The sequence below is a fragment of the Heterocephalus glaber genome, unplaced genomic scaffold (assembly GCF_053883595.1).
Source record: "Heterocephalus glaber isolate CG9 unplaced genomic scaffold, H.glaber_assembly_v1.0 deba00001457, whole genome shotgun sequence".
Lineage (NCBI taxonomy): Eukaryota > Metazoa > Chordata > Mammalia > Rodentia > Bathyergidae > Heterocephalus > Heterocephalus glaber.
In genome coordinates this window covers 31848958-31871745 of record NW_028258305.1, presented here as the reverse complement: position 1 = coordinate 31871745, position 22788 = coordinate 31848958, and the positions used below count along the sequence as shown (strand labels likewise).

At 40.6% G+C, this 22788-nt stretch overlaps 2 protein-coding genes across 6 annotated transcripts in view; one reads left to right on the top strand and one right to left on the bottom strand.

The window, feature by feature from the left end:
• Crim1 (cysteine rich transmembrane BMP regulator 1) overlaps positions 1 to 3245 on the top strand; it is a 180224-nt gene extending 176979 nt beyond the window's left edge. For both annotated transcript variants that reach the window (XM_021253715.2, XM_004839289.4), the window contains one exon: positions 756 to 3245. In XM_021253715.2, coding sequence (XP_021109374.1) covers positions 756 to 932 — 177 coding nt within the window. In that variant the 3' untranslated portion in view covers positions 933 to 3245. The remainder of the gene's footprint in view (positions 1 to 755) is intronic.
• A 1163-nt stretch (positions 3246 to 4408) lies between these two features.
• Positions 4409 to 22788, bottom strand: part of Fez2 (fasciculation and elongation protein zeta 2) — a 43026-nt gene continuing 24646 nt past the window's right edge. The window contains exons 6-10 of one of the 4 annotated variants that reach the window (XM_021253716.2): positions 13271 to 13351; positions 10712 to 10787; positions 7752 to 7817; positions 5723 to 5806; positions 4409 to 5348 (exon numbers count right to left, since the gene is read on the bottom strand). In XM_021253716.2, the coding sequence (XP_021109375.2) occupies positions 5332 to 5348; positions 5723 to 5806; positions 7752 to 7817; positions 10712 to 10787; positions 13271 to 13351 (324 nt within the window). In that variant the 3' untranslated portion in view covers positions 4409 to 5331. The remainder of the gene's footprint in view (positions 5349 to 5722; positions 5807 to 7751; positions 7818 to 10711; positions 10788 to 13270; positions 13352 to 22788) is intronic. The other 3 variants (XM_021253717.2, XM_013070170.3, XM_013070171.3) reach the window with 3 other exon arrangements.

Here is a 22788-nt window from a genome sequence, read left to right as displayed (position 1 = left end):
TGGCCGAGCTAAAGCAGCAGACTTCTTAGCAAGGGAGAAAAAAAAAATATGCATGTATTTGAATACAAATACAAAAGGCCTCTGAATCTACCTGTTTAAAAGGAAAAAACTATATTAAGGGAAATAAGTCGTAAGTCATAATTTCTTCCAACTCTGATTCCACCTTTTCTAGTTTTAATAATCATACACCTTTGAGAATTAGAATTAGAAACAGTCTGAATAAATATTTTACCCAACTTAACATCTAGTTAACTCTAACATATAAAATTTCTGTCAGATATCTTGCCTCAGATTTTCTTTTTTGCGTGGAGCACAGCCTCTATTCTGAGTTTATACTGGGTTGTGTATTGCTAAGCAGTATACAGTTGCCACTGTACAAAGCTGGAAAGAGAGACCCACACACGAAGAACCTGAGATGCAGTGCAACACAGCAGGGCTGGCCTGACACGGGGCTGCAGTACCGCCTCAGCCTTACAAAGTATGGCTTTGTTTTCAAGTCTGCCTGCTTGGTAACTTCCTTTAATTTTCCAGCCCCCTTAAACATAAGCCTTTGCTTCAAGGGTTTGGAGATAGTTATGTCACTTTACCAGTAGAAGCATAGATGGAACTGAGAGTGACACCCCACATACAGTCTGACCATCGGGTAATTATGAAACTGTTCTCTCACCTGATTAGGTCTTAAATGTCTGTACATTTAGGGGATGTAAGACAACTAATTCTACGTGTGGGTTTTTTTTCCTCCTCTCACTATATAGCCTTCTTCCTTGAATAATCAGTTGGTATCTGTGGACTGCAAGAAGGGGACCCGGGTGCAGGTGGACAGTTCCCAGAGAATGCTAAGAATTGCTGAACCCGATGCAAGATTCAGTGGCTTCTACAGCATGCAAAAACAGAACCATCTACAGGCAGATAATTTCTACCAAACTGTGTGAAGAAAGTCAACATGGTTGAGGTTTTAAAAGACAGAAAACAACTAAATCTGCTCTTAAAAGTAAACTAGAATTTGTGCACTTGCTTAGTGGATTGGATTGGATTGGGACTTGATGTACAGCGCTAAGAACTTACTGGGATGGGCTCTGCCTACAGCAGTGTGCAGAACGAGCATTCCCATTTTCCTCAAGATAACTGACCAAGTGTTTTCTTAGAACCAAAGTTTTTAAAGTTGCTAAGGTATATTTGCTTGTAATATAGCTGTAGAGATTCTTGGGGGTGGGGACAGTGAGTTTGGTTGGGGAAATGGGTGGGAGGGTGGTACTGGGAAGAAAAATTGGTCAGCTTAGCTCGAGGAGAAATCCAGTCAAACAGAAGCAGTTCAGTGGCCGAGGATATTTTTTCCTGTTGCTCTGAAGACTGCCCTGGTTGCTGCAACGCTCAGGCCTGAATGAGCAGGAAACAAAAAGGCCTTGCGACCCAGCTGCCATAACCAACTTAGAACTACGAGACGAGTGCATCAGAACTTACGATAGCCATCCCAGGTCTAAAGCCACAAGTTTCTTTTCTATACAGTCACAACTGCAGTAGGCAGTGAGGAAGCCAGGGAAATGTGATAGCAACATTTCTCTAAAGCGGGTTATTAAGGATATATACAGTTATACTTTTTTGCTGCTTTTGTTTTCTTCCAAGCCAATCAGCCAGTTCCTAGGAGAGACAGCGAATGAACAAGACCTAAGTCATTTCTTGGTGTGAGCACTGGAGCTTTTCTTACAGCAATGTGGCAGGAAGGAGGGAGAAGGTGAAGGACACCAGGCATTTCCAGGGGCTAAACTTCAGTGTTCGTTGTTGCTTTGTTCTGTTCTATTGTTGGTTGTTCATAGTTCTTGTCAAAGCTCTAGCTTAAGAAGAAACTTTTTTTAAAAAAGACTGTTTGGGGATTTTTTTTTTCCTTATTATAGACTGATTCTACAAAATAGAAACTACTTCATTTTAATTGTATATTATTCAAGCACCTTTGTTGAAGCTAAAAAAAATTATGCCTCTTTAAACTTTAGCAATTATAGGAATATTTATGTAACTATCTTATGCTTCGAAAAACAAAAGTATTTGTGTGCATGTGTATATAATATATATATGCATATATATTTATACACATACATTTTATGTTTTCCTGTTGAATGTATTTTTGAGATTTTAACCAGAACAAAGGCAGATAAACAGGCATTCCATATCAGTGCTTTTGATCACTTAGATTTTTTTTGAATAACACAAAATCTCATTCTACCTGCAGTTTAATTGGGGAGATGTTTGTGTGAGTGAGAGTGTGTGTGTGTGTGCGTGCGCGCGTGCACACGCACGCACCTGAGCAGCCAGCATCACACCTGCTGTGGAGAAGATATTCCTTTATTACAGTCTTCTTCATTTGGATTTGCTTTCAGTTGGTTTTCAGTTTGCTCACTAGCCAGAGATATTGATGGCAGTTTTTATCTGCATCATTAATCAGCTCCTGGATTTATTTTTTCAAACAACTGTTTGAAACAACTACTGGAATATTGTCCACAATAAGCTGGAAGTTTGTTGTAGTTTGCCTCAAATATAACTGACTGTATACTATAGTGTTAACTTTTCAAACAGCTCTTAGCACTTTTATACTAATGACCCATTTGTGCATTGATTTTTCTTTTAAAAATGCTTGTTGTGAAAGACACAGATACCCAGTATGCTTAATGTGAAAAGAAAATGTGTTCTGTTTTGTAAAGGAACTTTCAAGTATTGTTGTAAATACTTGGACAGAGGTTGCTGAACTTTAAAAAAAATTAATTTATTATTATAATGACCTAATTTATTAATCTGAAGATTAACCATTTTTTTGTCTTAGAATATCAAAAAAAAAAGAAAAAGGCATTGTAGCTGTTTGCATCAAAGGAACAAAAAGATTTATTATCAAGGGGCAATATTTTTATCTATTTCCAAAATAAATTTGTTAATGGTATGCTACCAAAATAGTTTTACATCAGTCTGATTAGTATAAAATTTTGTTGACAATTAATCCATTCCTGGCATAAAAAGCCTTTATCAAAAAAAAATTGTAAATGCTTGCTTTTTGTTTTTTCAATCATGGCCATATGAAAATACTAACAGGATATAGGACAAGGTGTAAATTTTTCTGTTATTATTTTAAAGATATGATTTATCCTGAGTGCTGTATCTATTACTCTTTTACTTTGGTTCCTGTTGTGCTCTTGTAAAAGAAAAACAAATACAATTTCCTGAAGAATAAAATAGATATATGGCACTTGGAGTGCACCGTAGTTCTACAGTTTGTTTTTGTTTTCTTCGAAAAGGAAAGCTCTAACAGGATGATTTACAGCTTGGTTGTTGGCAGCAAATAAACACTTTGAGTCAAAAATCATATTGTGGAACTTTCTAAAAGACTCCTTATCTAGGATCAGAAAGACAAATGGTACTTTTGTTTTGAGATCCTCAGTCCAGCATACCTCCAATGTCACAAGATGCAAGCGGCCCTTTCCCAAGAAGCTCTTGTCGAAACAGTGCCCGAGTATGGCACAGGGTGCTGCTCTTTACGGAGACAAGAGGCCTGCCTGCCACCGGTCACGAGTTGGAAATCACTCACCCTCAGTACAGGTTGGGTCTCCTTTACCTGAGTGTTTCAGACATCGGATATCTTTAGGGTTAGGGTTAGGTTTGGGAATATTTTGCATATACATAATGAGGTAACTTAGGAGTGGGTCCCAGATGGAAACATGAAATTCACTTAGGTTTCATACACACCGTCTACACATAGCCTAATGGTAATTCATACAGTATTGTTAGAGGTACTGTGTTTTGACTGTGACCTGTTACCTAACGTCAGGTGTGGCCTTTTCCATTTGTAGGCTCATGTGAGTGCTTAAACACTTTCAGATATGGAAGCACTTTGGCTTTGACTTTCAGGTTACGGATAGTCAGCCTGTCTCAAAACTGACACATCATGTTCAGGAAAAGGAGTGTGGTGGGAACACCTACAGGGGTTTACTACTGAGGAAGCATCTATCAAACAAAATCAGTGGAACAGTAGTTACAAGGGGACTTTGAGCAGAGAGGAAAAGTAGGAAAGGCCTCCTTCTCAGTAAGTGGGGTAAGGAATCCGTACACAGCCTGTGTGCACACAGAGGTGCAGGTGGAAGTTTAAAAGTCCCCTGATGCAGGTCCCATGTGGACTCCTCACACTGGGTCAGTCAGGACGGTGCCACAGCTGGTGAGACTCGCAGCCCCAGGAAAAGCAGGACGTCTGTCGTTCCACAGCCACTCACAGATCTAGGAAAGCGCCTGTGCCCCCTTCCTCTTCAGCATCATGGGGCTAAGCGGGGCTTTTCCAGCTCACGTACTTCAGTGACAGATACTGGGTGGTATTCAGTGCAAGAGGACAGATAGTACCATGAAGGGGGAAAAAAATACAAGAGAAACTCGAGGCTTTTAAGAGTGTATTGTTTTTACATTTATTAAATACCATCAACTTGATTGAAACTGGCAACATGGCTCACAATGAGTGATATCCATGAGTAGCTGTGTCTGGAATTAGTTCTACAGGAAAATATGGGAGGATGAGATATGGGAGTCATGGGAAATGGGCGAAGTACACAGGGACAAAGAAGCAGAACTGGCATGGGGTTCTGCATGGGCAGTGCTGCAGCATACAGTTTCTTAAGCACCATGAAGGATACAAGCTCCTTTTAAAGTATACTTTTTCACAGACAGATAAAACTGAAACAGCTACAGTTAATGGAGAGTCTAACAGTGGTAACCTCATGGTGAAAGTGAATACTGAGGAAACAAGCAGCAAGCTACCAGGTCAGCCATCCAACGGCCAGTGTTCACCAGTAACCAAAATAATGTCCGTTCTGGTGTTGTGTCTTCAAAACAGTACAAATTTTAAGTTTTGGTCTCTGGACAATACTGGTAGGTAATATTTATACTGACAAGTGTCTTATAAAACTCAGTGTGTCCTTGCCATCATTGAAGAATAGCTACAGCATAAATCTCTCAAAGCTTCATGCTAGTTATTCAGTGCAATTTCAAAGTAGCCATAAAAACTCAAAGAGGCATACTTGAAAACTAACTGCACATGCACAATTAATAATATTCTTTCTACTAAGAAAGAATACTTGTTAGCAGATTTACCAAAACCATCTCTAGAATTTGCCATAGTTTTCTTGATTCTATAATACAAAGAATTAGTGAAGTCATGATCTGTTAATACTGAATCACAAACCCAAGCTCAAGTGTGCTGGGTTTCCAGTAGCAGGAAGGACATGGCGGCCAGCTTTCAGAATAATGCTGTAGCAAATCAAACTTGTAGTCCACGGAAGATAAAGCTGCTCCTGAAGCAATGCTGCTTTAGGTGGGGCACAGAACTAGAAGAAAAAGAAAACTTTTAGGAAGAAATGTATCTTGTATACATTTACATCAAATGTTCATTTTATTTACATTTAGTATGTATATAAAAAGCACCATTAAGTAATGAGGACTAAAGATTAGTACAAGGATCTGTAATAGTCAAGTTTTTAAATGTTCTAAGAGGCTACACCCAACAAAGAGAAGTACTCTCAAGACACATTAGAATTTCCCAGAAATGAAACACTAAAAGGTCATGTCTCTTAGGGTACCACTTAGGAGATCCACATAATCCCGTAACTTTAGCCCTGTACCATGAGGTTTGTAACAGCACACAGGCTCCCTCGTGACGTCAAAGAAGGGTATGGGGTTGTGCGCACATTTTTGTTCCTACCTAGGATCAGCACAGCAGCAGCCATACCTACATTTCTGGCCTTCAGCACTATAGTCGAAGGCACGGAGCAGGGGTGGCAGCAGGCTGCAGTGGGATAAGTAGGCAGGTGTGAGGAGGAGATGCTGAATTAGTGCACACAGCACCCATCCTATTTTCCTCTGACCAAATGAAGCCACTACACCTTCTTTCACTTCTGACCTTGGCATTAAAACTAAGATGGCACATCTCATTTAGACAGCCAAGCCACACTCATCAGCATTAAGACAGTGACACAGACCAGCCAAACATGGGGAAGGAGTATTCCCTTGAGCAGTATCCCCCTCCCGACAGTCCTATTACTTGTCCCCAGGGAAGAGGGATGGCTGACAGGATGAGTGTTTACGAGGATAGGTGGAAAAGAGCATTTTCAGTTACCCCACGTCAGCACCCACCCACCCACACCTGAACAGCCTCCCCATTTTCTGGACTGCAGTCACTGCCTGAGTCTGAGTCTAGCTTCCTTTCCACTTGGACCTCACAATACAGACGCAAGACATAAAGCACCACACATGCATACCAACAGCTCTTCAGAAGCAGGGACAGTAGTGATGGAACTGAGCTTACAGCCAGCAGCTGAGCATGAGCAGAATTAGGCAGATGCTGCCTCTCTAGGGCATGCGGGATGGGTTCACAGTTAGAGTCCTAGGTTTTCAGAGTAAAGAATTAAAAATCATCTCCCCTGCCCCAGCCCACACTGTGCTCCTGGGGTCCTAACATCCCTCCATGCAGACAAATGTTGAGAGAGCTAGAGAATTCTTCCCAAGCACTCTCTCTCTCTCTGGGCCTCCTGGCAGTACCCTAGAGACCCCACTCTAATTAAAAACTAAGACATGTTCTTTATGTTTGTCTCATTCCTGTTCCAAATCTAGAAGAACAAACCTCAGAACAATCCAGCTTTCATACCAATGCTGGCAAAACCCAAAAGCAAACAAAGATGTCAGGTATAAAAGAAAATTCAGAATTTAATAGGGAGAAAAAGCCGTCCATCAGAAAAAACAATAGTGTATTCAAAACCAGTATTAATAGTCTTTTCTGTCCCTGTGTTAGCCCCACTAATGACTGGCTTGAGTTTTACATTTACTTCCAGTCTCATAACTAATACTCGTGCATGATTCACTTTGAACCCCTCCCCTTTTTATGGAGCTGTGGGTGAAGAAAAGGCCCATCAGAGATTTTCAAAGTCTTAAACAAAAATCCTAACCTGCCTTAGAATCCAAAGAAAAGGATTATGCTCCAAATCTGACCAAACACTACAGATGCATTTTGAGATGCCTTCAAAATCTGTTGCACCACGTAACTGCTGCTTTTAAAAAAAATAATCACACTGGAAAGTATTAGTTTGGACTATAATTGACTTAAGTGCTTCAGTCCCCTCTTTATCATCCAAATTTTTGCTCTTTGCTCAGCAGTGATCCCTGTAACTTCTTGATCGCCTTTTGCTTTATCAGTGTTCTTATCGTGTATGATCTCGGTCTTGCTCCTAAGATTTATGACCCATTTTCCACTGTCCAGAGTGTCCAGAAGTCATTCTTTTTATACTCTCCCTCCCCTCTCTGCCCTCCACACCAGTCTCTTTTCTGTACCCCTTGAAACTGGTAGCTGGTTTGACTTTCCTCCTTCTGTCCCCACTGATCATGTGTCCTTTCCTGCTGTCCCCAAGATGACAGAGTCTCCGCTTCTCAAGCTGCCCAGGGTCAACATGTCTACACTGATACCCACATAACCATGGCAATGTTCTATTAGTTGAATTTTACTGCCTCCCTCAATGTTCATAATTCAGCTGTGGGAAGTATTTTCGGTCCAGGATCTCAGACAGAAGTTAAATTTTATATAACAATAATGTTCATAGCATATGCCAGTCACCATTCATCTTCCCTCCATGCAATAAGATTAATAAAACTGTGTGTTTGGAAATTACTTTGAATTTTAGCAAGAGGACCCATTTAATCAAAACTCCCAACCACTGTACACACACCACTTTAAAACTCACCTTTCAGTATATAGTCAGTTAACAAACTTGGAACTTTCTCACTATCATCCTTTATGGCAAGAAGAACTTCAAAATAAAGGAAAAAAAGAGAAAGATAATTTAAAACTCAGACCAAAAGTAATAATTTCAAATACTGGAGCCTTAATATTAAGTAAATGAATCATACAAATTAAAGGTTATTTTCTGGGTAAGGGAATACAAAAATGAAGGCTCAAGAATTTTAGAAACTGAGGAACTCCTGAGAGTTACTTCCCTGATTTAAAATGTCCAAACCCTGGAGGCAGAAAAAAGGAATTGGGCTATTTATGTGACACCTCCACTTTGTTGTAAGAAATACTAGGCATTGAATTACTGCGATCCACTTTGACGTGGATCAGGAGGACCTCAGCACTGTCCATCTTGTGAACTGGAAAAACTGGAGAGTCTCCTACACTCTGCAAGGAGCACATCTGTCAGCTTCTTAGAAACGTGAAGAGAAAATGAGTATCAGACCTTCTTAAAGCAGCATCGACATCTACCAGGCTATCTTCGCCTTCTCCACTGGGGAGGAGCCTGGGAGACTCACCTCATCCGAAAGGGAAACTTGACTTGTTTTTGTTTTGTGCTGTGTTGTGCTGGGCTGGTGCTACAGATTGAAGCTGGGGCCTCATACATGCTAGGCAAGTATTCTGCTGAGCTGCACCATAGCCTGACAATTTTGTCTTCTCAGTAAAGACCAAAACAGGAAAAAGCAGCCATTCACTGTAATGTTTTGGTTTGGGGTTTTTAATCCAGACTATCCAGGTAGAGATAAACTCACTAACAAGTATTTAGCATATGTGCTGCCAAAGCGAGCATTCACAAACAAGTATTGTACAGTGCTTGCCACTTCCGACTTCCTCCAGAATATCTTGGTGAAAACACCTCACTATTTCCCGAGACATATGACAAGCAGCATGGTGTAACTATCAAGGCAGCTTTCCTGGACTTAGAGCCTGGCTCTAACAGTTCCTGACTTCTGTGACCTAACTGGTCTGTATGTCAAGTTCCTCATCTGTAAAATGAGAATAATAATTCGATCTATCTCAAAAGCTTATGAAGATGAAGTTACACACATGTGAAGGCCATAGAAGAGTGTCTAGTATCAATCATAAAGAACACCCCGAATGTAATTCTCATTACTCTTCTCACTGCACGTATGCTCCCCTTCTAAGAGCTTTTCCAAGGAAGGCTGCATGTCTGTGAGTCCTGTTGTCTCCACAGGGCATTTCTTTGGTCTTCATCTATAGGTGGTGGCAGAAGAGGCTAAAAGCCTTTCTAAACTTTTCAAGAGATAACCATTTTTTTCACTTTCAAAGTGAAGGTCATCCTGCTCTCTATTGTCTTCACAACAATACCTTCCTTGGAACAGTCTTAACTTGGAAATTCCCTCATCCCGAGATTCCAAAACTTCCAAAACTGTGTCAGTTTGTCTAAGAATCAGCCCTGGACATTCTGATGATGGAAATGCAATGACTTCGGCTTGTCCTTGACCTGAGAAGCTGAGGCCTCTTCATAATTTCTAGCCTCTGAGCAATCCTTTGTTCCCTTCCTTGGAGGACTATCATGTTCAGTACTTTCCTTTTCAATCATGTTTTACAATTTTTTAACATCTATATAAAATCACTTACCAAAAGCCAGCATTATTAAAAGCAGAACTGCTGAGGAATTAAAGAGACCTAGCCCTGTAATTAACCATTCCCCGTGTGATCTTGGACACTCAGAAACTTGCAAGCTCTTCCTGAAAATAAAGGGGCTGCCTTGATTTTTTAACTTGGACTGGCTGGTGTCCCTTGATTGATCAGTATGTAAATATAAAATGTTTTCCAAGTATTGTTCACCAGAGGAAAGAATAAAGGCTTAATGCAAGTGGGCAAGCAAGTGCTGAGTGCAACACTGTCCTCCCTTCTTATCTTCCCCTGCCCATTCCTCCATGTCTAAACTTTCAAATTAATATCATCGTTAATATCCATCCACATGATGCTCTTTCATTTGGGTCCCTCCTATCTAACAGTTATCATAAATATTTACAATTAGAAAGAACTTAGCTGATTAGCAAATTCAATCCCTTCATTTTAAGGGCTGTCAATTACTGCACATTATCCACAATTCATTTACTGTGAAGTAAACTGAGCAATTATTTTTTACACTAGTCTTTCAATGTGACCAAGAGAGGGTAAGTGACTTCTAAGGATATCCCCGAAAACAGCAGGGCTAGAACCAGAATTTCAGGCTCACTTACCACTCTCCTAAGATATACCCAACATCATGTATATTTATTGGTTTGGTTGGGGTTTTTTTGGTACCAGGGATCGAACTCGGGTCCTAGCGCTTGCGCAGTAGGTGGCAAAACCACTGAGCTAAATCCCCAGCCCCGTCATGTATATTTAAATCTCATGAATTATCTTAAAATGCAGGCCCCTGAAAAGTGAAGTGTCTTCACTTTATTCACTAAAGTATCCGAAGCACTGAGACAATGACAGAGAGCAGGCCTCCCCCTAAGTATTTGCTGAATGAACGCATATGCTTAAAATGTCACTGTCAATTTATATTCTACCTGTAACTACCACCTCGGGCTCTGCATTCATAAGGAAAGGGAGAGCTTACCCTAAATCTCTCCTAATCAGTTACTGACAGTCACAGCTGCATGAGATCCACAAAGCATTTTGCTAGGGAGTCAAGTTACATTTTTTTCCCAAAACTTTACCTCATAAATATCTCAAAAAATAAGGAAAATAGAAAAATTACAAATCGGACACTAGAGTTAGTATTGCATTTAATGTTACGGTCATTTTCTGTTTCGTTCCCAAAGGAAGAAATAATGGCATCCATCATTTACTATCCAATATTGACTAAACAAAACAAGATCAGGTAGCTAAAACTAAGGATTTAAGAATCTGCAAAAGCAAATCAGGTAACAGATAAATTTTGTCTTTGCTCACTTTTTGTTAATATTTGAAGATCTTCAACAGATGGTGGTCCATTTTTTTTCTCATAAGGAATGACTGTTGTCAAATACTGCCAAGTTAAAAACAAAAAAAGCATCATTTAAATCTGAATTAACTGTATAAAATCTATACAGTGACTAGAAGGTCTACTTTACAACATGAAACATGGGCTACTTTGGTAATGAAAACCCAGGCATGGATCTCACTCAGCTGGAGCACACCGTTTTGCCCACCTCTATCTGCTTCACACTAACTTCGTGTCAACATAAGAAACCATTTTATTTGCATTTCCGTTATTGGAAAGTTCATAGGACTAGGTCTGAGGATGATTTGCTCAATCCATCCATTTTTAAAGTCTTATCTAACATTCTCCTTGCGTGTTTTTCAACACATTTTTTTTAAATTGTAATTAAACTAAAACACACACAAATAATTTCCAACAGCCAAATAATTCTCTTTCAAAACCACTCTTATTCTGGATGAACAAAATAGTCAATATGGATAACATGACAACTTTAAAAAATTTATCACAGGTTCTTCCAAAGCTAACAAAGACACTTATTAAATAGTCTCAGAAGTGTATGAGTGTTGTTATTTTAAATTATTGTGTAATATTTATAAGTGTTTTTAGAAATTAAAGGAAATGAGTGGAAGAAAATGGCCTACAGGAGGGACGAACAGTAAAAGTTAGTGATTCAAATAGAGACAAACCACCTAGTTAATGATCTGTAAAGGTTCACAAGCAACAGCTGTCCTACAACTACATCACAAGAAAGCATGATCCAAAAGGTATTGTCCAGATTCTCCTGTTCACTGCCCCGCTACAAAACACAGCTGAGTGCCATGTGCACATGATGCTGGAGAAAGCTAGTGGTCTCCTTGGAATCTCCTCAGCCCAGTCTGTTCGTCAGTCCCTTGCACTAGCCCTCAGTTCTATTCCTAATCCACACTGAGCAATCTTACGCAGTCATAACTGAAAAACAACATAAAGGGGATTGCTTAACAATAACTGGACCCTTAGGTCCGGAAAAGTAAACTGTCCAGTCTTTAAGGAACTTAAGTGTTCCACTGTCTTTCTGGAATGGACTTCTCCACGGCAGGGCCCAAGTGTAAAACCAGCTATTTTCTCTGTAGGACCACCCCTGGGATCCGGAAACACACCCAGCAGGAGCTCTGCTCACGACAGGCGACAGGCACCTTGGAGAAGCGCCAGGAATCAGCACCTGGCACCTGGCCCAGTGGCTGTGCTCTCGGCGCTGCCTGCCCACTCCCCTGCACTGGGTCAGTTTAGAAGTCATTTTTCCTTCTTGTGGGGTGAGAGGAGAGTAGCACCAGATTAAAAACAAAACTGCACCCATCCCGCCATGGGTCCCCTGTAAACTCCAAAGATCAGTGTTAACCTGCCCTCTTTCATTTCGACTGCTCCCTTCTTGAGTGACACACACAACCTCCAGCAGAAGCTCCAGGGAATCTGATTCAACTGTCTACCGTCTTACCCCTTCTTAATCTTCACTTAGGAACTAACTTAAAAGACTCTTGTTTGGGCCAGGGATTTAGCTCAGTGGTTCCAGCGCCTGCCTCGAAAGTGCAAGGTCCTGAGTTTGATCCCCAGTACCGCCACCCCCCCCAAAATAGACTTTTTTGGGGGGGAGTTAAAATTTCAAATGGTGAAAGGTAATTTTAAGCACATTCATTAGTGTAGCTGTGTTTCCCATGTCCTTTAATCTCTGCACAAAAATGTAAATAAAAGCACATTGCTAACCATTTGACTATACAGTCAAACATGTATGACTGTATAAATGATGCCTCATGCTCGTTTGGTAGACAACTGACTTGGCTGACTCTATAATGTGCTTTAAAAACACATGAATTTAAAAAAAAAACACATGAATTAAGCTGGGCATGGTGGCACATGCCTTAATCCCCGCACTCTGAGAGTCTGAGGGAGGAGGATCCAAAGTTCAAACCTAGCCTGGGAAATTTAGTGACTTAGTGAGAACTTGTCTCCAAAAATTTAAAAATGGCTGGGAATGTGGCTCAGTGTGAAGGCCCTACGTTCAATCCCCAGTACATCCAAAAAAAAAAAAAAAATTCACTTAATGGGGGTTATAATATACTCTTTACATATTTCTTATCTCAAACTCTGTAGTGTCAAAGATACCAACATCTAGCTTTCTTCCCCCTAAAATGAGATCCTGTTTCCTAGATTTTTAGAATTAGAGTAGCATATTCTAGTTATTTTCACAAATAGATTTTTCAACACATGCAATTTATTTTGTCAATATGTTAATATCTACTTGTTTAAAGGTAAGAGCAAGAAATGGAGCTCTGAAATATGTCTTAAGAATGTATTTAGTCTACTGTCCAATTTGGAAAATGCTTTTTTCCCAAAGGGAAATTGTTCATCATTAAGGCTATACAGATAATAAACTTTCATTTCTCTCTTTTAAGCAATGGTCTTAGTAAATTAGTAAAACTGTCAGCTTTCAGGATCTTTACTTACAAAGAAAATGCAAAAAGCAGACAATGAGGAAAATAAGGATAACTGAGCACCTGTTTCTCTCCACCTGAATTTCGAAAGGTGTGGCGGAGGCCATTCTGAATGACATTTGAGATCCCTTCCATGCTGAAGCGCTAAAGGCAGCAAATACGGCCCGGCAGAAAAGGACAGAGAAAGAAGTTCAAAGACTGTTAGTAAGAATGTACCGTGATGACTTATGTGCCCAAGAGACAAGCAGTTAGAAAAATGCCACTACTCATTCAGATAAAGCAGATACAATCATGCTGTTTCTAAAATGCTTTTGTTTCCATTCCTTTGCAAATCAAATGCAAAAGTCAGTACTTGTATGCTACTACATTTATGAAGATGTTTCCTGATGTAGCTGATAAATAAATTTGTTCCAATGTAGATGCCATCATTTGTAGACCTCATTGTTTTATACAAAATTCACCATGTAATTTTGAAGATACCTTTCGATACCGTTTACCTGTGTTTCATCAAAAGTCTGAAAATATACTAACAGTATGCATATTTTCAGCCTAATTTTGTGTATATCCTTGATCGGTCTGGAGGACATCAATCTAACATTTGGCAAAGGAAAATTCTGGTACCTTGGAGACCTGATCATTGCTTTCCACTCACTCTCCAGGCACCTTCCACTGCCTTCGTGCAGAAAATGTGAAGTGCAAGACAGCATGTGGCAGTGTGGATCCTATTTACCAGATGGGCCCCTCAAAACATCTGCAGCCTTTCCACTCCGTTTCCAGGAAACACTTCTAGCTTCTTTCTCCCAGCAACCTCCAAGACTTCCTAGAATTCATTGTACTGAAAAAAAGAGTGTTTTTTTTCCTAAACTACTTATCTTGATTTGTAACCAGTCTACAGTGTCATGGGGCACAGTACAAAGGGCCCAGTGGCGCCTCCATGGCAGCTGAGTCCGAGGCAGCAGAGGGATTCTTATACCATGACTAACTGAGGGGAAGGCAGCATGACAAGAAGTTGCAGCCTGATTCACAGGATGCTTCCTTCCCAGGGAACTGTATAGGGGAAAGTTGAACCAGTACATACATTCAAGGAGGCACCATAAGGAACATTTTAGCAGGCCCTAAAGAGAAGGAGAAAAGAAACCAAGAAATGTACAGTTCAGTCCAGAGGTTCTCTAAGTACGGTCCAGGTATATCCCAGGAGGTTCCTGAAATCTGCTCTCAGCAATCCATGAACTCAAAATTATTTTCTTAATGCTATCAAGATTTAATTTGTCTTTTTCATTCTCAATCTCTCATGACCTATAGTGAAATATTTCAAAATACAGACTGAATATAGAAGATGTGAAAATCTAGTTGCCTTCAATTAACCCAGACACTAGAGAGTGACAAAAAACGCACAGCAATGACATTTTTCTCACCAGTTTTTTAAAAATATAGTCATTTTCATAAAAGGATGCTATTTAAATAAGAACTCATAAATTCATTATTAGTATTTTTAGTGAATTCATATTTTAAATTTACTAGTTTTTATTTCAAAAACAGTAAATATTGATCAATATAATACATATAAGTCTCTGGGGACCTCAATAAATGTTAAAAGTGTAACGATGCCCTGACAACAAAATATCGAAGAAATACCCGGATGGAGCTTACCATACACCTCTGTATCAGGCACACCAGAAGTCCGAGGAGCACACCATGGGGGAGCGTGCATCTCTGTGCCCCTCCTCCCTCTCCATCATCTCCCCCCCCAGTCTCCCCCAGACCCAGATCCTCACACCAGTGCTGTTCTAGCAAGAATCGCCTGTCTGGTCAAGGTATTCTGACTGACTCGTCTTCGCTGAGAGCATCACTATTACCTTTGATGAACGAGGCTACTTGCACAAGGAAAAACTACAGATAACCATGTTCTGACATTTTTCACATGCTATCATATACTTTGTTTACTCTTTTTTTAAACAAATTATCCAAGGAGTGACATTTTAGGCTGCAGAGTCTGCAATAAAAATTACAGGAAATGATTTTTCAATAAACAAGTTGGTTCGTTTTTTTTTTTAAGTCTGTCAAATATGTTTCCTTTGAAAAGCAACAAAAAGAAAAATACTTATTTTCAATTTATATTATCGGGCTTCATTATCTACAGGCATGTTAAAGCTACACATAAATTCAGAAAATCTCAAGCAAGTTAAGAAGTTTTAGAATTCACAGATTAGGAAATGAAAGGTACACTTTATATTTGGATAACACATTCCAAAAACGGTATCCTTACTTTGCTAGTCAGAAACCTAATTCTTGTCACAAAAAAAAGAAGAGAAAGTTGATGCAAAGTTTTAATTCATAAGATACATATGTGAAAGCCAGCCATGGTGGTACATGCCTGTACTCCCAGCACTTGAGAGGCTGAGGCAGGAGGATCACCATGAGTGTGAGGCCAGCCTGGGCTACTAAATGAGGCCAGCCTGAACTACAAAGTGAGACCCTGCCTCCAAAAAACAAACAAACAGGGGCCGCGAACTTAGCTCAGTGGTTTCGCTGCCTGCTGTGTAAGCGCAAGGACCTGAGTTCAATCCCCGGTACCAAAAGTGTGTGTGTGTATATATATATATATATATATATATACACACACACACACAAAAACAAACAAAAAAAAAAACACCACGTGATTAAGGTTTTCCTAATTAAATAAGCAGGTGTGGACAGTGCTAACCCATTTCTACTACTAGAAACCTGGCTACTTTTGAGAGATGACTTTCATGCAATCAGAACTCTAGGCTTAGTAGAAAGGGGGAAAATACAACCATCGGGAAGCCAGGGCAGTTTGGAGAAGTACACCACCAACAATCACTGGTACTGAAGAAGCTAAAGTAAAGGTCTCCTTTACTCTACTCTCACTGTTGGTGGTGACTGCAGCCAACGAGGCTCCACGGGGTCCTGCCCTTTTGTCTGCCAAGAGGGGAACCAGGGAAGCCATGCGGCAGCCAGCAACTCTACTGCTTCTTGCTCCACTGGGACAATTATATAACAGGAGGCTCAGAAGGTTCTTGGGAAAACAACCACAATGACAAAAAAACCACATTCTTCCTTCACTACAGTCTCAAATTCTCCCTCTCAACTGGGTTTTTTCCAGTGGCAACTGGAAATTCCCAAACCCTCAACCTATTTCCTTTGCCCAGTTTCTAGTGAAACAGCTCTTACAAGTCTGCTCCTTTTGATGCTGAAGTCCACCAACATTTTTCCAACCTCTCTGAAACTCCTTCCCTGAACTTTCTCCCTAGATTCTCAATGCCACCCTCTCCCCCAGATGTTGCCCTGCCTGGTTGCTTCTGAAAAGTGCCTCTTTCACTATTCATCTATTATTGGCAAAGTGTCTCCAGGGTTCTGTCCCTATTTTTTTCTCATGCACACTTTCTGGACATTATCACTCGACACTTTCAACTTCTGCTTCCATCAATCCATAGATCCACTTTCCTAAGAAGAGCAAGGACTGGCACATAGTAAGGGCTCAGTAAGCCTTGTCTAACTTTGCTGTGATGTCCTTCCTGAGCTTCATATTTGCATGTTCAATGGACAACTGGACATCCGCACTTACTGTGTGTTTAATATATACCTACAGTATGTGTAATGGCCCACTGGACGTAGCTATATTATCCTCCATATCCCTAAAACCCATCACATCCAATCCTGAATTCATCCTCCCCTCCCACACGAAATGAGAAACTAAAAGAAACTAAAAGAACCTGTTCCTTCCTCTGCACTATATACCTCATTCATTTAAAAATGTTTGGAACCAGGTACTCTTCCCGGTAATGGATTCAGAGTGAACATGCTGGTTAGGCCCCTCCCACCCTCCTGACCTGCCATCCCAATGTATTGGTGGCACAAAAAGTGGAACCAGTAAATGAACTAGATAACTGCAGGTAACATGTGTCCTACTGATGAAGCAATTAAGGCAATGGAAAACGAGATGCTGGGAAAGCAGTCAAAAGCTCTCCAAAGAGATGACACTGAGGCAGGACATAAATTACATACATGTCCCAGCTGAGTCACCCAGGATGACGATGAAGGAGCTCTTCTAAGAGAGGAAAACCTAAAGCAGTCCCACTGGCCAATGCCAGGGTTCAGCCTGCTGCCATTGTGCGGAAGCCTTGTTATTCTTATCCAGGAGGATGTGACACAGTGGGTCCATACTACACTTTGCCAATAAGAGGTTTTTTATTGCACTGACCTTTTTCTCTCCCCCACTTTGTGTGCTGGGTGTGTTGGATTGGATGGCTTCACTCCTGGACCACAAGAGTCACATCCAGAGCTGATGGGAAGGACAGGCATCCCCCAAAGACACTGGGCCAGGATAGGAGCAGCAACTGCCGACCAACCAGACTTGCCCAAGTCAGTCTTCAATGACCCAACCCTATCTGACTTCTCTCTCATCCCTTGGTGCCCCAGTAATCAATTCAATTTCCTTATTATCTCTGAAATGCCTCTATTTTCCATCCCTTGTTCCACTTCTTTGGCCCAATTCTTACCTGAATGACTGCACCAGCCTCTTAATCAACTCCTTATCTTTAGCTGAGTCTTTCCAACCAGTTCTCCTTGGAACCTCTGAAGTTACCCTTCCAAAAGGGAGATCTGAACATGTAACTGCCTGGCCCCTTAGAACCCCTTTTTGGTTTCCTACAGTCCCCGAATAATACCAATGCCTTACAATGGCATGCCAGGCCATCTGTGGCAGCCTCTTCATGCATTACTTCCTCCCTCATCTTCCTGCTTTCTCCCTCAGCTTCTAGCTTTAGCCAAAATGAACAATTTGCAGTTTCCAGATGTGCACGACACCTCCAGGTGGCTGCATCAGCACCCTCTGTTCTCTCTGCCCGTCCTCTCCTTCGTCTGCCTGCCCTCAGGATTCACCTCAGCTCCCCCAGAGCACCAAACCAAATGAGGAGCAACATGACGCACGCACGCCTCCACTGCAGAACAGTGCCAGGCACAGAAAACGCCGCGGCTGTCTGGAATAGAGCACTATTCACACTGGACCCTCGGTTCTCAACCCTGACGCTACTGGCATTCCGGAGTTGATCCCTGTTGGTGCCTGGCAGATCTGTGAGTTGTGGAATGCTGGCCAGCATCTCGGGCCTCAGCTCGCCAGGGTGCCAGCCGCACTCGCCCCATCCCCAACTCCCACCTTTCTCCACCCTGCCCCACCCAGTCACAACGATGACACCTTTTCAGACTATGTCCCCACAGAGAGCAAAACTGGCCTGGCTGGGAATCACTGCCCTAAAGTACATTAGACGGCTTGTCATCCCAATCCTTCCCCCATGGGCAACACGCTTCTGGACAGATAACATTTACTCTACATCCTTAACACATATGTCTGGAATATACTGGAATAAATGTCTAATAGTAGTAAGCAAATCCAAAATTTTTTTTGAGACAGAGTCTCACAGTGTTGCCCAAGATGGCCTCAAACTTCTGGGCTCAAGTGATCTTCCTGCCTCAGCCTCCTGAGTAGCTAGGACTACAGGTATATACTACTACACTTTTTACAGGAGCTCCAGGACACAAGAGCAAAAGAAAAAAGAAAGTTGGTTTTCATAATTCAACAAAGTTGGTTTTTCATAAAATCCACAAAATTCTCAATCTTTAAGGATAAAAATAAGGTCAAATCAAATACTTTATATGTTCAAAAAGCACAAACCAGTCCACAGTACACAGGAAGTATCTATCTGATCAACAGTCAATGACTGAAACTACAAAACTCTCCTGTACCTACTACTCTCACTGGTAAAATATTTGCAGATTTTTGTATGAAACCAGGATTCACACTTAAGTCAAAAATATTTAGAATCAGAACATTTTTAAAAGTCAACTAGAAGAAAAAAAATGCTGGGCTAGAAATCAGAGATGGGGAGGGAGGGTCTCTCAGCCCTGCCACTTACTGTGGGTCCTGAGCACTGTTCTCACAGTGAAGATCAACAGGCAACATTACTATTAAGGGCCTCATTTGTAAATCTCAAGAATCTACTGTATTGATTAGACTGTATCTGATGTATTAATATATTATTTTTTAAGTGGGCAAAGTCACACACATATACATAACAATGCAGGACCATAAGGTCTCTAGGCCTCTCTCTCTCTCTCTCATACACACACACACTCGACTCTGATCCAAGTGCTCCACAAAGACAGAGGTGCAGAGGCAGATGATGTGTTCCAAGCTGTCTACTCCAATGGCTTCATTTTCTCATGAGGAAATGAGTACTCTGAGGAGACAGAAAGGATCTCACTCATCTTTTGATGCTAATGACTCCATAAGCCCTGGGGTATAACAAGCACGTATAAGCGTCTGCTGAGCTAAAGCTGGTGCACTCCTAATACCAGAGCCCAAGAGATATAGAGCTTGGGGGTCTTTGCACCATCACCCCTCTTAAGAAAGGAAGAAAGAGGGCTGGGGATTTAGCTCAGTGGGGCTGCGCCTGCCTCACAAGCACAAGGTCCTGAGTTCGATCCCCCGGTACCGCAAAAAAGAGAGAGAGAGAGAAATCAATCCAGCCAAAAGGTAAAAAATAAGTTAAGTGTGAACAGAAGACGCCGACATGAAATTACAGGATTTAAAGAAGTTACTGGTCAAAGAAGCAAACCACAGAGCTGTGAGAAGTCCTGCTGAAGAATCCAGTCTAGGAAATTAACACGAGATTAATAAGGTAAGATAAAATATTATTGGAATGGTTTATAAAACAGTGGAGTGACTAAGAAATAAAATCCCTAGGACAGTAAAGAGTAGCAAGTAGAAGATCAATGAAGGAGAAAGATAAAGGAATAGAAAGACAAAGGCAGCATGAGTAGGAAGAAATAGGAAAAGCACTCAGTAGAGCATACAATAGATTCTGCTTTACAATTGCTTCATAAATTCCAAAATATAATATACTCCTTTGGAAGGCAAAATGAATTTTAAAAAGATAAAAGCTCCGAGGCAAATTAAATTTCCTCTTTAGTAAACGTCATCTCATTTAGAAATGCTACATTTACTACCTTGAGAGCAGATGCAGTATTATTAGATGCTTATGGTGCTCAACTGGGCCAGAGGGCAGATTTTTCTCTATGCCTAAATTTTATAAGTAAAAGGAGAAGAAAAATGAAAGAGAATGGGGTAGGGGTGGGGGTAGGAGCATTCTTTTTTGAGCATTTTTCATGGTAAAAGTACCACAGGCATGTAAACTGTCTCAGGGTTATGAATGCTGAATGAAATGAGAGACATTAAAGATTTGTTACAGTTTAATTAAAATAAGCTATTAATTGAAATAGTAGATGTGTCACAAACCCACTGTCCTGACATTTAATTTACCCTCCCCCCAATATACGAAGTAAAGGATCCAAATGACCAAACTCAGAGTGAAAAGCTGCCGTAGCTTCTGCTTCTAGCCCTGTTCTGTAATCTGTCCATTCATCTCCCAGGGCATCTTGAGGAGAAGGTTAACAGTTTTATATAATGCCCTTCCCAGAATGGAATGCGCTGCGAGCCCAACTATAAGCAGGAAGATGATTAAGCATTACAGTATTTACTTTATTGTTGCCCTCACTGCCGATAACTTGCCAAAGGAATGTGGCAAGGACAAGGGAAGGGGTCACTTGACACAAGGCCTTCAAGAACATTATTTATCCTGAGAATATTCACAATCGCCTCAGGATTGCTTCCTTCCCTGGCGTGGGCTGGTATTACAAGTCTCAAAACCAGTTATTCTCTGGAAATTTTTCTCAGACAAAACCAGGAGCAACAAAGTATAAACAAGACATAGAAGATGACCAAAAAAAAAAAAAAAAAAAAACCAATAAAAATCTGGAAAACAAAGAAACGGGCCAAGATCTCCAAGCCTTACAAACAAGCCTGGGGAGCTCAGACAGGTGAGGGCAGGCCGAGGACCCCTCTCCACGCAGCTCTGCAGGTCTCACAGGAACACTCACCGCTCCTGTGAGCTCGGTCACGAAATGACAACAGTATCTCATTCTGGGGTGTTGTGACAGTAAAATGAGGCAACCCACGGAGAGCACTTAAGCAAAGTGCTCAGCAAATAGCAATATTCAAAAAGTCTCAGCTATGGTTTCCTAAAAACAGGCTAGAATAACATTTTGGATATCACTCCCAAAGAGGAATAAGTGCACCTTTCTGCTTAACAGCAAAAACCAGTACATCAAGTTCCCCAAATATAAATCAAACTGCCACTGATACAGACCTAAGCCTGAAGGGCCGGAGAGGCTGACAAGACAAGACGAGACAAGACATTCCTAGTCTAGAAATCAGCCAGAGCTGAAACTGAGGAAAGATAACAATTCCAGGTAATTTGAGGTCTTTCTGAACTAAAAAAACTGTGCAAACCAAAAAGCAACAAGAACCAGATACAGAGTTGTAGTGTGTTTCCTCTTTTCTGGACTACTGAAGGATTGTCTCACGCCATTATGCAGCGCACATTCACCAGCTCAACCAGTTTCCCAAAAAGCAACATCCCGGAGGCCAGGAAACTCGGATGCGCTGCTACAAACTCTGCTGTGCTCTACACACGAGCTCACCTAACCCAAGAGCACAGATCTCCACAGCCAGGGCGGCTTTTAAACAAATGTGTTTCAAAGCCTAATGTCAGGGAAAAAGGCTAGGAAAAGCAATTAAGGGATACTTTCATCTGTTATCTACTCTGACTCCATTAATATTCTTTATCCTCAAGAATTTCAAAAGAAAGGGAAATTAAAAGAATAATTACTGTTCTTTATAAGTTACATTCTATTCAGTAGTTTTTATATGAGACTCAAATATTAATATATTGAATTTTAAATAAATTAAAACTCAAAATAATCAAATCATGAAAAAATATAGAATGAAAACAGTTGAGTATAAATGAAAATACAAAGTGAAAATATTCAAATAGTAAAGATAACCTATTACTTAAGTATTATCTTGTTTCAATGCTTCAAGTCAAATAGTTTGGATGTGAGTAATAAAGCAGTTATAAAAGTGAATTCCACTATTTTTGTTGTTATTGTTGTTGCTATTATTTTTTGAGACAGGATCTTCCTCTGTATTCCAGGTTGGCCCCGAACCCACTGTGTAGCCCAGGCTGGTCTCAAACTCACAGCAATCCTCCTGCCTCAGGCCCCCAAATGCTGGATTACAGGCATGCCGTCATGCCCAGAAGCATTCTACCATTCCCTCCACCAAAAAAATCTCTAAGTTAATTCAAAAATACTAATTATCCCAAGGAGATAAATACTTGATGTTGTTTTGGACATTAAACTCCTATTTTATGTTTCTCAGAAGAGAAAGATAAGACACAAAGATTTTCAAAGCCAGGAATTAAGTGGAATAGTATCAAATAACAGTATTTTATACTTAAAGAACTTATACATTTTTATGTAATTTAATATGAATATGGAAATTAAATTAATTATTGCCAAACCTTCTCAAAGCCAGACTAAAATTACCAATCCTGGAGATTTTATACATTCTTTCCTGATTCTTATGGATACTCCAAGTATATAATAAGAGATCAATGTCCTAGAATATTGTGGCTTTTCTGTGGATTCGTGTTATAATCAAA